Source organism: Nothobranchius furzeri, chromosome 6 (assembly GCF_043380555.1).
Source record: "Nothobranchius furzeri strain GRZ-AD chromosome 6, NfurGRZ-RIMD1, whole genome shotgun sequence".
NCBI lineage: Eukaryota > Metazoa > Chordata > Actinopteri > Cyprinodontiformes > Nothobranchiidae > Nothobranchius > Nothobranchius furzeri.
In genome coordinates this window covers 26,767,314-26,782,990 of record NC_091746.1, presented here as the reverse complement: position 1 = coordinate 26,782,990, position 15,677 = coordinate 26,767,314, and the positions used below count along the sequence as shown (strand labels likewise).

The following is a 15,677-nucleotide window of genomic DNA, read 5'->3' as shown; positions in this document are numbered from 1 at the left end:
TCCTAATGGGTGTGACCCCACCAGGAAAGTTGACCATTAAGCAGGATTGATGGTTTATCCCTTGGGTCCACGTGGCAGGGGTGAGGAGTGAGCACCATCTCACTCCTCACCCCTGCCACGTGGACCTCAAGGGATAAACCATCAGTCCTGCTCAATGGTCAACATTCCTCGCGGGGTCACCCATAAAGACAGTGGGAGGGCTCAAGAAATATTCGTCAGATAAATGTAGAAATCAGTGTACTAAATATTACAGTATGTGTAAAATAACCAACAGTCCAGATTTATGTATGTCTTAGCGTCCGCCCAGCAAGAGTTAATGTTTTACAACAAAACAGTGAAGCTCGTCAGAAGACCAAGTGTTCTAGAAATTAAAAACATTGAGAAAACAAAGACGAACATCAAAAACGATACAGAAAACAATTCCTAAGTTTTTCCAGCTCTAAACCAAAGAAAGTGAAACTCATCACAGATAAACAATTCACAGTGAAGAACCTTTTCCCAATTTATTTTACCTTCTTAAAAACAAATGAGAGTCAGCAAATGAAACCGCTTCAAGGCCGTGCGACAAAGATGGACACCAGGAGGCAAAGCCACAGTGGCAGAGACAGCGTTACCGCAGGAGAGGCGTCTGAATCCTCTATCGAGTGATAACATTTACCCACGTTACCAACTTTATCCACAGCTACAAACTCAACAATCTGCGAGCAGCAGGAGGCGTTATAGTGTGCCTCGATGTTGGGAGCAGTCAGTGACGAATGTGAAAGGATTCCAGCGCCCTGACGCAGGGAGATCCTCTCTATCCCGGTGCCGTTTCCATCCGTAAGGTTAGCCGACAGCTCCCACTGGAAATGTCCACACTGGGACTGATCTTCAGGACAATCGTCAGCGAAGACATTCACCACTTCACACTGTGGCTGCACAAAGTCTGTAATCTGGATGAAATAGAAGACACAGTTGATTTATTTACAAATTGTATCTAAAAAGGTAGACTTAGTATTATTTATCATAATGTTTAACCAGCTGAAAAAGCTCTTATTTTTAAAAATTAAATAGAAATCACACAATAACCCTTCAACCCACCCAAAAACCTGTTAAAATTCCAGGACCCATAATGTGTTTTGTCCCATGGATGGGATCCATGATGACGTTGGGATGCTAAAGGGTTTTAATCCCGTCTCACCCACACCTGGTCCAGCTATTATTTTTACATTTTCAAAACCAAATCCAACGCTTCTTTGGTTTGTTTTTGACATGGTGGAAAGCTTTGATACTTTACTACTAAAAACTCAATACATCTGAGTTATCTGATGATTTTAAAATCTGTGTTTATAACAGAATTTGATCTTTTTGTACAAAAACTTGGTTACCTTGGTGACCACAGACAATCTCAGAACGATGTAATTGGAATCAACACCACTGGATGTCTTGACATCGATCGTCAAAGTGACATCAGTGCCTGATTCTGTGTTGGCGGGTGGCGTAATGGTCAACGTAGCTTTGGTGTACTTCCCTGTCGACAAGTTGATGCTGTTACAAGGGGAGAAAGTGCATTTTCAGGTTTTCGCCTACTGGATTTGTGAAATTTAAAGCTAGAACAGCTTTGAATTTAGAGTTAAACAACACATTAGCATGGAAATGTCTTTAGACTCCCAAATGTCAGATTGGGATTTTACTCTAGAGTGTTGTAACCCAGCCCCAAGCAACAGTTCATTGAGATTACATTTTAAAATGTGACATTTGAAAAACGCCGTCAGCTGCGTGAAGCGTCGTCGTCGTCGTCGTCTTCCTCCGCTTATCCGGGTCCGGGTCGCGGGGGCAGCATCCCAACTAGGGAGCTCCAGGCCGTCCTCTCCCCGGCCTTGTCCACCAGCTCCTCCGGCAGGACCCCAAGGCGTTCCCGGACCAGATTGGAGATGTAACTTCTCCAACGTGTCCTGGGTCGACCCGGGGGCCTTCTGCCGGCAGGACATGCCCGAAACACCTCCCCGGGGAGGCGTCCAGGAGGCATCCTGACCAGATGCCCAAACCACCTCAACTGGCTCCTTTCGATCCGGAGGAGCAGCGGTTCTACTCCGAGTCCCTCCCGAATGTCCGAGCTCCTCACCCTATCTCTAAGGCTGAGCCCGGCCACCCTACGGAGGAAACTCATTTCGGCCGCTTGTATCCGCGATCTCGTTCTTTCGGTCATTACCCAAAGCTCATGACCATAGGTGAGGATTGGGACGTAGATCGACCGGTAAATCGAGAGCCTGGCTTTCTGGCTCAGCTCCCTCTTCCCCACGACAGATCGGCTCAGCGTCCGCATCACTGCAGACGCCGAACCAATCCGCCTGTCGATCTCCCGATCCCTCCTACCCTCACTCGTGAACAAGACCCCGAGATACTTAAACTCCTCCACTTGAGGTAGGACCTCTCCCCCGACCCGGAGGTGGCAAGCCACCCTTTTCCGGTCGAGAACCATGGTCTCAGATTTGGAGGTGCTGATCCTCATCCCAGCCGCTTCACATTCGGCCGCGAACCTACCCAGCAAGAGCTGAAGGTCAGAGCTGGATGAAGCTAGGAGGACCACATCATCCGCAAAAAGCAGAGACGAGATTCTCCTGCCACCAAACTCGACACACTCCACACCACGGCTGCGTCTAGAAATTCTGTCCATAAAAGTGATGAACAGAACCGGTGACAAAGGGCAGCCCTGGCGGAGTCCAACCCTCACTGGGAACAGGTCCGACTTACTACCGGCTATGCGGACCAAACTCACGCTCCTCTGGTAAAGGGACTGAATGGCCCTTAACAGAAAGCCACCCACCCCATACTCCTGGAGCGTCCCCCACAGGGTGCCCCTGGGGACACGGTCATAAGCCTTCTCCAAATCCACAAAGCACATGTGGATTGGTTGGGCAAACTCCCATGCCCCCTCCATCACCCTTGCAAGGGTATAGAGCTGGTCCACAGTTCCACGGCCAGGACGAAAACCACATTGCTCCTCCTCTATCTGAGATTCAACTATCGATCGGACCCTCCTCTCCAGTACCTTGGCGTAGACCTTTCCAGGGAGGCTGAGGAGTGTGATCCCCCTATAGTTGGAACACACCCTCAGGTCACCCTTCTTAAAGATGGGGACCACCACCCCGGTCTGCCACTCCCTAGGAACTGCCCCCGATGACCACGCAATGTTGTAGAGACGTGTCAACCATGACAGCCCTACAACATCCATAGCCTTGAGATACCCAGGACGAACCTCATCTGCCCCCGGGGCTCCGCCGCTGTGTAGTTGTTTGACTACCTCAGCAACTTCTGCCCCCGAGATCGGACAGTCCATCCCCAGGCCTCCCAGCTCTGGTTCCTCCTCGGAATGCGCATTGGTGGGATTGAGGAGCTCCTCAAAGTATTCCTTCCACCGTCCGACTATAGCCTCAGTTGACGTCAGCAGCTCCCCATCCCCACTGTAAACAGTGTGAGCGAGTTGCTGCCTTCCTCTCCTGAGGCGCCGGACAGTTTGCCAGAACCTCTTTGGAGCCGATCGATAGTCTTTCTCCATGGCCTCACCAAACTCCTCCCACGCCCGAGATTTTGCCTCGGCAACTGCCACTGCTGCACCCCGCTTGGCTATCCGGTACCTGTCTGCTGCCTCCGGAGACCCACAGACCAGCCACGCCCTGTAGGCCTCCTTCTTCAGCCTGACGGCTCCCCGAACCTCTGGTGTCCACCAGCGGGTACGGGGGTTGCCACCACGACTGGCACCGGCCACCTTACGACCACAGCTAGCAACAGCCGCCTCGACAATCGCAGAGTGGAACAAGGCCCACTCGGACTCAATGTCCCCCACTGCTCTCGGGACGTGGTCAAAGCTCTGCCGGAGGTGGGAGTTGAAGACCGTCTTGACAGGTTCTTCTGCCAGGCGTTCCCAGCAGACCCTCACTATGCGTTTGGGTCTGCCAGGTCTACGCGGCATGTTCCCTTGCCATCTGATCCAACTCACCACCAGGTGGTGATCAGTTGACAGCTCCGCCCCTCTCTTCACTCGGGTGTCCAAAACATACGGCCGCAGGTCAGATGATACGACTACAAAATCTATCATCGACCTGTGACCTAGGCGTGAAGCCAATGTGATAATAGGATTTTTGTTAAATAAAATCAAACAAGGAATAAACAACATTTATTGTTTTATCAGTGTCAGACTTTATCTTTAGCTGAGTCCCATTCTGTCCCGCTCTGAACTTGAGACAGTTCTCCACACCTTCATCTCCTCACGCTTAGACTACTGTAACTCTCTTTCCACGTGTCTGAGCAGAACCTCCCTGAACCGTCTACAGGTGGTTCAGAACGCCTGTGCTCGGCTTCTGACCAAGTCCTCCAAACACACCCACATCACCCCGCTTCTCCTCCAGCTTCACTGGCTGCCAGTCAACTTCAGGGTTCATTTCAAGATCCTGGTTCTGGTCTATAGGGCCTTACATGGACAAGCACCATCTTACATCGGTGATCTTCTTAGTCCCTACACCCCCAGCAGGTCCCTGAGGTCCAGTGATCAAAGCCTACTAGTTGTGCAGCACCAGGCTAAAGGTCAAAGGTGACAGATCATCTGCTGCTGTGGCCCCCAGACTCTGGACCTCTCTCCCCCTGAGCCTGAGATCAGTGGACTCAATGGTCTCCTTTAAAAAGCAGCTGAAGACTCACTTGTTCAAGCTGTCTTTTGTATGACCTTCTTCACCTCTCTCTCTTTATTCTGCTCTCCCCACCTATTCCACCTTCCTCAGGATCCACTGGTTTCCCTCTTTCCTATTCACTCTCTCTCTTTCTTTACATTTTTTTAATCACAATTGTCTATTTTTTTTGCTAATTTTGAATATATTTTTGACCATTTTCTAAATTATTTTTTATATTTTTACATTTTTTGTTTTTGTGAAGCGCCTCGTGATTTTTATCTTGAGAGGCGCTATAGAAAAGATCTTTTCTTCTTCTTTTTCTGCTTTACTAAAAGAAACCATCCTAAAAATTAAACCAACTGTCTGCTGCTACATGAAAATGCCACCATGAATCCATCAAGTCAATATTTATCCATGGCATTTCACAAGAGAACCTTGTGTAGCTAGCTTCTTACCGCTCTGGGAAGGTCATTTTATAATTTCTGTCATTCCGGGCACTCAGCAGGTGTGAACCACCGCCTCCCCGGGTCATCACACTGAAGGGGACGTTAAAGGGTTTTCCAGGCTCGACACTGCTGTCCACAATAGCCTGGCAAAGAACATCAAATTTCTCATCATTTGTAAATTTTTGAATTTCCTGCCATCCATTTTCCTTTTTCTGTTTAAAGCTGCAATAGCAAAACCACAGAACAAGCTAGGTTTTGACAGCAAACACAGTCATGGAACACGACGGTGTGTACCCTAAGACGCTTCTGCCTGAACCAGAAACCTGCTATACCAAAGGAAGTGAGAGAAAATACCAGTCGCCACTTCACACATCTAAACATCTTTTGTTGTCCGTGAATTCAAATGGTGATTTTCTTTTTGGGACTCTGGTACCGTATTTTCCGCACCATAAGGCTCACCTGATTGTAGGGCGCTCAGCCAATCAACCCCGATGTCCAGCGGCTGGAGTTCTTCGGTTAATCCACCCAGTATGATGGCAAGCTCCGTGTTAATCCTCTTCACCTGGATTTTAACAGCGTCGGTGAGATGGGCCCGCATGGAGTCGCAGATCAGCATGTCTGGAGAACTGTGGAAGAAGCCGTCCCGTCTTTTGGCGTACACCTCCCGCAGCCGCGCCGCCATCATGTCCTCATCCATCAAGCCCTTCGGGTTCGCCTTGATGATCACGCCGGCGGGAAACTTTTCTTTGGGTAAAGTTTTCCGCTTGAAGATGACCATGGGCGGCAGCTTCTGGCCATCAGCCTGGCAGGCGAGCACGACAGTGAAGCAGGACTTCTCGTGGCCGGTCGTCCGCTCAGACACCGTGCTGGTCCCCATTTTCTCCCCGGTCCGGTTCACCGGGATGTCGAAGGTAAGCGGGACCTCATCCATGTTGGTGATGTGCTGGGGCTGGATGTTTTTGTCTGCCATCTTCTTAGTGCAATAGGAGCGGAACAACTCTAGCTTCTCAGCGTAGTCGGCGGGTAGCTGCTGCGAGACGGTAGTTCTGGTGCGGATAGAAAGCGCTCGCCTCCGCATGAAGCGAAAACACCAGGAACGGCCTCCTATGAAGTCCGCAATGTCCATCTCTCGTGCTAATTCTGCAGCTTTGAGACGAGTGGAGACGCTTCTGCTCGCCACTCGCGAAGGGTGGGCAGTGCTACGGGCCAGCTCTTTGTTTTCCTGCGGACGCAGGTGTGGCTGGCTTCACTTACGTCCTTAATACATGTATAAAAGGCACATCCGTATTAAAAGGCGCACTGCCGGTTATGGGGAAGATCAAAGGTTTTTTTATAGCGCCTTATGGTGCGGAAAATACGGTAGTTTATCCTAAAGCTGAAGTGGTAGCAGCCGGCTGTTTCTCCTTCTCTGATGTTATTGAGCGGAGAACCTCTCACACCAGTGGTGTTCTGGTGGTGAGCGTGTGATTGGTGGAGGGCCCAGGGAAGTGTGGCGGTTCAGCGAGACCGACAACTGGATGGTCCAATGGTTGGTTTTTGGTCAGAGCCACGTCATTGAAAAAGGCTTTTGGACAAATGCAAAAGAACCACTTAAGTCATTTTTGCCATTTTTTCAACCTTCACAATATATTTATAGCTAAACTATGTTAGGACATTTTAAGAGGCATGAAAAAAATGTAGGCTAATATATTTTCCATATTTGCTTTTGCAGCTTTAAGCAAATTCTCTGTGAGAATCCAAAGAGGGAATTAGAAGACAGACCTGGATGTTCAGCTTAGAGATGGACATCTTTGTGGTTGATTGCCTCTGAAATTCATTTTTAGACATTTGGTTTGTTCCCGTCAGAGCGACAACGAACTCTCCCTCAGGGACTTTATCCACAGTGACCAGGATGTCTCCATTACCCATGTCAGTCATTGTGCTGTTGGAAACACCATCACGGCTAGATGGTATCAGCAGGCCAACATCTGTAACCGTCACTGATGATGGACCTTTTCTGCCAAGTACCGAAAGCATCAGGGTGGCAGGCTGGCCTGGTTTATGAAAAAATAAGAAAGTGCCATGCATTTATGTTCTTTTTTCACAATCACCTTACCCTACTTTTAACAGTCATATAATGTACCACTAGATTCCTTATCAGCAGAGAAGATGATGTTATTGCAGTAGTAAAGGTTTATCTGGTACAATTAGCCAGTGATATAGTTGTCAAACTATAGAACCACAGGAAGTCATCGTACCTGCTTGTGGACGGCCACTAAGAACCGCATAGCCCGGATGAGGTCCAGTGAAGTTTTCCACAAAGTCATAAATGAAGGTAATTGTGCTCTGACCTGCAAACAAATGAAAGTTGAGTTAATAACTACTGTCATCTCCCGCCTCGATTACTGCAACGCTCTTCTAACTGGTCTTCCAGGCTGTACTGTGAGACCTCTTCAAATGGTCCAGAACGCAGCGGCACGTCTGGTCTTCAATCAGCCTAAAAGAGCACACGTCACCCCTCTGTTCATTGAGCTCCACTGGCTTACGCTAGCAGCACGCATCAAATTCAAATTGCTAACACTAGCATACAAAGTCCAAGACGGTACGGCTCCCATCTACCTGAATCCTCTTGCAAAGGCTTACGTCTCGGCCCGGCCGCTCCGGTCATCACAGGATCGTCGACTAGCAGTGCCTACACCACGCTCAGGACAATCCAGACTCTTCTCATGCATCGTTCCACAAATGTGGAATGACCTTCCTAACACTACCAGAACTGCGGCTTCCTTTTCTATTTTCAAGAAACTCCTGAAGACCCTGCTCTTCAGAGAGCATCTTCTTAACTAGCACCTTGTCTGCACCCGTCCCCCTCTCTACTGTCCACTCCTTGTTCCCTCCTCTCCATGACTGATGTCAATTTGTTGTTGTTATTGTTGTTGTTAGCCTCAAGGACAAAATGCCGATTATCACTTGTAAGTCGCTTTGGACAAAAGTGTCTGCTAAATACATAAACATATAAACATAAACATAATAACTCAACAAAAACTTACGTAACAATGGCTCTCAAACACTGTAGCCTGCACGACCACCGCCTATCCACCTCAGCTAGTCAGAGGCTTGGTGACACTTTAAATGTTTATTCAAAGTTAATTAAAAAAACTAGTTTATAGCAATAAAAGAGCCTTTTATTTGTTCCTGACAACCAACCATGCTCTTTTGATTGGAAAGGTTTAGAATTAGTCATTTTTAATGATTGAATTTAACACATTTTTCCTTTTTTTCATATTTTAAAGAATGAAAGCTTATTGTGGCAAGGTGGAGAAACGAGGGCCCGGGCGAGAATCGATCCCCAGACTCCCAGGTGAGAGTCGCGCGATAACCAGTCAGCCAAAGGGACATCCTTGTGGTCAAGTAGCCAGGGCGCATGATCAATCGGGATACAGTGAAAGGACGCTCACCCTGTCACATTATGAACAAGTTGACTTTATCTTTGGTTTTAAAGTCAAAGTTAAAGTCCCATTAGTTGTCACACACACAGGTGTGTGTGCGAAATTTGTTCTCCGCATTTGACCCATCCCCTGGGGGAGCGGTGAGCTGCAGACACAGCCACGCTCGGGAACCATTTGGTGGTTTAACCCCCCAATCCAACCCCTTAATGCTGAGTGTCAAGCAGGGAGGCATTGGGTCCCATTTTTTCATAGTCTTTGGTATGACCCGACCAGGAATCGAACCCCTGATTTTCTGGTAAGAATAAGGGAAACAGTTGTCCTCAGGAGTCGTTTTCCCAAACGTTTTGAGCATTTGTGAACTTTGCTTTCAACCCGAGTCAGTGCCAGGAAAATCTGTTTGCATGAGGAGGTCTAGAAGAATAGTCACATGTCAGCAAAATTCTGAAAGAAATGTGTTGATGGCTACAAAAACAGAACCCTTAGTTCAAGGTGGAACATGCGGGTAGACTTTTTACACGATATGTTGGGGTGAATGTTTGTAGGGGTGTAGATATCTCAGCCTGTGTGTTGAAAAGAAAACCGATCCAGAATAAACTCAAAATTGTGCGACAAATTCTTGTTTTTAAGAACCATTGAAGTTGCATGTTGTATAATCGTTCACCCTCTAAAAACAATGTTCAAATCAGTCACAGCATTCACATCTTGAGTGTAGAAACGGCGTCTGACCTGTGACTATAACTGTATATGGCTGCGATGTTCTGGTGTACAACTGCCAGGTTCCTGGCTGATGGTTCGACCTTAGACGAAACCTCCTGAGGTTGCCCACGGTCTGAATGGTACCCAGTCGTCCTCTAGGCTCATCGAATTTCTGCTGCAAACCTGTAATAGTTTAACACACAACCTCAGAAATGAAAATTCTGTAGCATGAAAGACGGACATCCCTTCTTCATGGGTGTCTGGATCTGTACGGTACCATTAGGGTTGGTCAGCGTGAACGCTATGGAGGCTCCTGTGATGTAGATCGTGATGTTTTTCAGCGATTCATCCAATATGAAGGAGAAAGTCTCTTCACTTCCAGTGCTTCGTACTTGTTGAAATACTGTTACCTGATAGAAAGACATAATTAGAGAGGACATTAAACCCTGGTCCATCTACAGTAACGGCATCTTACCAGGGCAGATGTTGATGTGTCAAGGATAACATCTGTGGCCTGAGGCAGCTCCGCCTTGGACACTTGGATGGCCTGGCCTCCAGATGCTACAGCTAGATCCTTGTAGTCTCCAAAGGAAGCAGCTCTGACAGAACGACGACGCCTTCTCTTGGCTGCAGTCATAAAGAATGACACCTAAGAAGAGATTAGACCAACTTCAGCAGAAGCACCTTCTCAGGCTGGGTGAACTTTATTTAGTGGAAGTCTGTATTTACTGTGGATTTGGTGCTCCTGATGAGGGCAATGATGGTGTCTTTGAGGGCGATGTCCTTGGCTATAGCATCAGTGAAAACATAGATGTGGGATGAAGAAGGGGCTCCAGTGAGAGCGAGCTAGAGAAACGAAGGTTCAAAGTCGGCATCTGTGAATCCACCTTTTTTATAATTATTATTATTAATTATCAAAAGTCAGTCTACTGTGGTACCTGAAGTCCAGAAAGGCACATCTCTGGTTCATCTCCACCGCCGTTTGCTCTGAGCTTAGAGATTTCTGTTTTCATCCTTTCAGGGTCAGTTGTCCTGATCATTGGTCCAAAATCTACAAAGAGGAGAAGAACGAGTAAACCATGAAGCATCTACAGCAACAAAGTGTTGCCAGGGTAGCAGTATTTGTCATACGTGGGTCGTTGAAGGGCACAAGGATATACTCAGACGGTTCGTCTTGTGTTCCTTTTTTGCTGTTAATGATCTCGTAAACCACTGATCTAGCTTCTTCAATGTCATCCCTCATGCTGCCGGTGGTGTCGATCACAAAGGCCACAACAGATGAGCGCGCAATCCCCATCATCCTGTAAGAAAGGACAAAACACTTACTCTCAGACACGGAAAAGGACAAATACTGTATATGACATACACATCTGTATGCTTTGCTGTTGTACCTGAGAAAGTCTCGGTCCCCTGTTGCTAAGCGGATGTCTTCCAGCAGCTGTAGGCTAGCTTCTGTGGCCAAGCTGACAGCAGCATCGTGGAAAGCCGCATTGTGCGGATTGCGCTCGTCTTTGTGGATTCCTCCACGAGGAACGGTTGTGCTGGTGAGATCTGCGGCACCTCCATGGCTGCACTTACCTGGGGACAGGACAGGAGGGTGAGGACAAGTGGGAGCAGCCATCTTAAGTTGGCCAAAAACATTTTTTTTTTAATTAATGGTTTGAATGACTCACAGAAGTCAATCATGTACGTTTTTTCTGTAAAGAACAAATTGATGATTTTATGATCTTTGAACAAGCCCCAATCCTTTAAATGAATGAATTATTATTGCAAACAGTTTTAGTCCATTGAGTTAAGCCTGTTAAGCGCCTGCGGATTGAAGTCAGGTGTGTTGAAACAGGGAAAACACTAAAACATGCGGGATGACGGCCCTCAAGGACCGGAGTTTGACCTCTGTGGTATGAGGCGTGGCTTTCAGCGCCTTACTAAAGCTACATGTTCACATCAGAAACGTCTGGCTGAGGCTCCTGTCATGAGATCTTAAACTTCCATTCCAGTAAGTTGAAGATAATCAGCCAAACTGGCCATGTGCTGGACCTCCATTACTGATGCTACGGTGCCAGTGAAATAGATGTTCCTGTAGTGAGATTAGGTGAATTCGATCTCTGAGACGAATTAAAGATGTGAGACATCTCACCTTCAGGCTTTGATGAGGAGAAGATTCCCATGTAGCCTGATGTGAGTTTCTTCTTCTGCATGATGCTCTGGAGGATTTGGTTTGAGCACGTTCCACTGGCACAGTTACTGCAGGTGGCAGTGTTCACATCTGCAGACAAAAATAAAAATCTTCGTGGATTTGGGTGCATTTCACAAACCAGAAATCCAGAACCAGAATTTTTCTCTTCAGGTTGTTTATCTGAACTTGTGCCTTGATGACACTCCCAGCAAATGAGTCACAGCAGACGTCGGCTCTTTCACAACCAGATACGATGTGAGAGAAAATGACACATGCTGCATGAGGTTTTACCCAACCGATAGGAGGCAGCATTTACTCTCGTTTACCTGCGAGGTTTTCAATAGGAAGGTCAGGCCGTATGAGGTTGATATATGGCTCTGAGTATCCCAACTCCACCCAGTTACTGTGGCTGTAGAAGTCCTGCAAATACACGTACACGTTATGCTCTGTGTTTCTGTGCTTTAATGTATTTATTGGCCTCCTTTAGAGACGGCTTCAAGCTGTTTTGAAAATAGAAATCTTGTTTTGCTGCTTTTGATGTCAAAAACTGTTTTGTGGTTGTTTTTTTTTTTACTTTTGCATCCTAATGAAGAACTTAAGGAGCAAGTCACCCCCAAATCAACTGTTTTTTGCTGAGAAACTGAGCGTCTAATCGTGCTGGAGACACATACCGTATTTTCTGGACTATGAGTCGCACTTTTTTTCATAGTCTGGCTGGTTCTGCAACTTATATACCAAATTATGTAAACCGCGATGCTGTGGGCTGGCTCCGGACCAGGAATGAGCTCCCCTGCCCCGCCATCACGTGCTGGAGACTGTTGCGCACTGCTGCGGGCCAGCTCCGGTCCAGGTTTCAGCTCTCCCTACCCGCTGGGAGTGTTTGAAACACCGCCATCCTCTGCTGGAGACCGTGGCGCGCTGCTGCACCCTGATTGTTTATTCTGTTATTGTTACCGGTACTTGTCTTGCAATTTTAAACGCTTGGTCTCCGATTTTGTAGGAAAAATAATAAAACTTCCCCCCAAAATGCTACTTATAGTCCAGTGCGACTTATATATGTTTTTTTCTTCTTCGTTATACATTTTATGGCTGGTGCGATTTATACTCCCGAGCGACTTATACTCCGGAAAATACGGTAGTCAATAAATTGGCACAAGTGCATCTCAGTTAAACTTTAACTTCTTTTTAAAATGAGATGCACTGTTGTCATGTTTCTGGCTCTATCTCTCACCTGGAGTGTGTGAAGGACCCTCCCCAGTGTTTCCCTGGCAGCTTTAAAGTTCTCCTCTCGGATGTTAGCCTTTATGGCCACCATGCCCTCCATGATCAGGCCACGCCCCTCAAGGAAAGCTTCAGAGTTGAAGTGATGTGGAGCACTGAGAAAATGTTTTCCACGCGTAAGCATTCATCAGATCAAGCGAAATGCTTTTTTTAGATCACGTTTAAATGAATCTTCTGTTTCACCTGTTGACAAAGTCCCGATCCACCAGCCCGTTCTGCGTGTAGATCTCGTGAAGGGCTGATTGAAACTTGGCACCAGACACGTCTCCTGTTGCTGTGGGGCCCAGGCAAGCCTGGACAAGCTCCTCTGGAGAGGGGCCCTGAATTTCAAAATATGAGTTCAAAATGTATTACAGAACAAGTTCACTTGTTTTTTCAACGCATTTGCGATGGTCTCTAGGAGGGCTCAATTCCGAGCCTGGAGGGCTGATGTCCAGCATGTTTTGGTTTTGTCCCTGCTTCCACACACCTGATTTCAATTAGGTGATTAACAGACTTCTGCACAGCTTGATGAGCTGCTGCACAGGGGATTCAACCACTGAAACAAGTGTGTTGGAGCAGAGAAACCATTAAAACGTGCTCAACCCCGGCCGTAGAGGCTCGGAATTGAATAGTCCTGCTCTCCAGTATGAATAAATGCCTGGGGAGTCAGACTCCGTGGGGGAAAAGCTCTGGTGTTCCTGATTCAGGAACTGGAAGTAAACCAGAGAGGAGGGGGACAGAAGACGGCAGGATTTGAAATCTATTTTCTTGCTATTTGGAAATCTCTCCTCTGATTGGCTAACAGCAACATGACTCTACCAGTGAATCTGTTTGCTCTGCAGTGTCAATGTTTTAATTCCACAAACAACACAAGCCTGGAGGAGTTGTGCCGTGTTGTGGAGTTGCTGATGCTAATGGTTAGCTCCTGCTAGCTAGCTGTGACGTGATCTGCTCTCTCCTGGATGCTAAATCAACAACAACCTTCCCCGTTGCAAGCCAAGAAGAGTGACTCAATGAATGCTAAGTTTCCATGTGATGTAGATCTGACTGTCTTTTTTTAACCAGAGTGTTTCCCCGTCTATTTTCTATCAGCAGGAAATAGGGGTAGAAGACCATCTTCACATTTAGCCTGCATGTTAATCTCAGAGTGACTGATCATAAAAACATTTTCTCGGTGAACTTGGTCTTTGAAGAGTTCAAATGTGTGAACAGAGAAGCAGGGGCGTGTCCAGCGATTGGCCTGGGGTAGCACATGCCACCCTTGGAATCTGATTGGCCACCCCAGGTGCCAACACACTAATTTACCTTTAAATAGGATTTTTTATTGTCCACAAAAGGCTTGGGGGCAAAACAAAAAAAGCATGGCCATTGGTGCCACCCATGCACAAAGCTGTGCCTCACCTGGGCCACCCCATTTTAAAAGATCTGGACACGCCCCTGCAGAGAAGTGAATTATTATACATTTACAGACCTGCCTCTGATATGATTCTGTTGCCGTTTTACCCATTATAGATACAGCTAACCATTAAAATATAATACGATATCAGCTCAAATAACCCCGAACCTTCAGAGTCAGGATTTACAAATGAGATCTTCAAAAACCATTTAAAACAAACACTAGGCTCCGATTACGACTAATTATAACTGCTAAAGAATACATAAACCAGGAGAAGAAAATACAAGTGAAAATGGGATTAAGATTATTCTCTTCTTTTTCACTTTCATACCATTATTCCAGTCTTAAATCAACCAAAAGATGGATGAATTTCACACGTTCTCACCGTATTTGCTCCTGGATTAATGCTAATATGTGCTGCTTTGTGTGTGCATGCATCTGTCCCCGGTCACATGCACACAATAAACACACAGAGGTTGATTTGATGGAGCTAGAAGAGTTTAAGTCCTCATAATCAACTGTAAAATATTCTTTAACTAAAATAAACCACAGATGTGCTCTTTTCTTACTGTGGGACTGAACTCATGACCGGCCGCCTCGGCCACCGCCCGACACGTCTCCGTAACCTTCTGCAGAAGAGCGCTTCCTGTAATGCTGACATGGGTGGATGTTCCTCCCCCGATGGGAACAAAGGCCACGCCGGGGCCCGGCAGAACCAGAGCCAGCAACGATATGCCCAGGATGGAGGCCATGTTGACTCTGCACATGTTATATTTTAGCAAACGGAGGATGAACGAGTTAGTTTATCAGGCAACATTGTGTTTTATAAATTAACTAAGTGAAAGAAAAAGGAGCACTGAGGATGAATGACAGGATTTTTTCATTTAATCTGGTGTTGATTAAACAGAATTAAAGTTTGTATTCATTTTCAGTTAATCCAGACGAACAACAAAATAAAACATGTTCAAATGTAATAATCCGACTGGATTTGTTTGTTTTATTTTGGAGAATCAGATGAACATCTTTGATCCTCACTTTTTTTTTGGGCTTTTTCTGTCTTTCCAGCAGATTTTAATCTTCCTTAAAAACATTATTTACACGATAAAGCACGAAGTTCAAATTTAAATCAAATGGCACGATAAAATTTTTACACCACTTTGTGAGAATAAAATATGTAAAAGTCGTTATTTCTTGTTTTCATCAGCGTAGTCGTTTTCTATCGTTTAATTAAAAGACAAGCGACAAAAATCAGTCACTGCAACAAAACATCCTCACCTGGGTGTTGCCCGGCTCCTGAACCAGCAGAACGTTGTGTCACAACGTAGCTGCTTATGTAGAACCTGATGTATCAGGGTGTCGCTCACTCAGGCCATAAACTGAACAGTTCCTCTAACAACATACTCAGAAACAAGGACCTCCTGACCTGCCATGAAAACTGACGTTTTAGATAACAAGAAGATATCTTGATGCCTCTCCCCCCTGCTGATTGGTCCAAAGTACACGGGGGAGAAAACAGTTGATAAAGTAAAATTAACAAACGTTTGCTTCATAAAGGACATTCTACCAAATATCAGAAGATTTTTTATCATTTACGCAAAAATTCTTCATATTTCCTTTTTACATTTTCAC

At 46.3% G+C, this 15,677-nt stretch overlaps 1 protein-coding gene across 1 annotated transcript; it reads right to left on the bottom strand.

Moving 5' to 3' along the window:
- Positions 1–489: 489 nt before the first annotated feature.
- Positions 490–15,443, bottom strand: vwa11 (von Willebrand factor A domain containing 11). The gene is made up of 18 exons (XM_015972121.3): positions 15,324–15,443; positions 14,618–14,807; positions 12,854–12,990; positions 12,621–12,765; positions 11,716–11,809; positions 11,351–11,479; positions 10,605–10,791; positions 10,345–10,514; positions 10,152–10,264; positions 9,943–10,059; positions 9,689–9,862; positions 9,491–9,623; positions 9,244–9,396; positions 7,330–7,422; positions 6,854–7,125; positions 5,102–5,235; positions 1,368–1,527; positions 490–932 (listed from the first exon to the last, which is right to left on the bottom strand). Exons 2-18 carry the CDS (start codon positions 14,798–14,800, stop codon positions 552–554), a joined length of 2,775 nt encoding a protein of 924 aa, XP_015827607.3. The 5' UTR covers positions 14,801–14,807; positions 15,324–15,443; the 3' UTR covers positions 490–551.
- Positions 15,444–15,677: the final 234 nt, after the last annotated feature.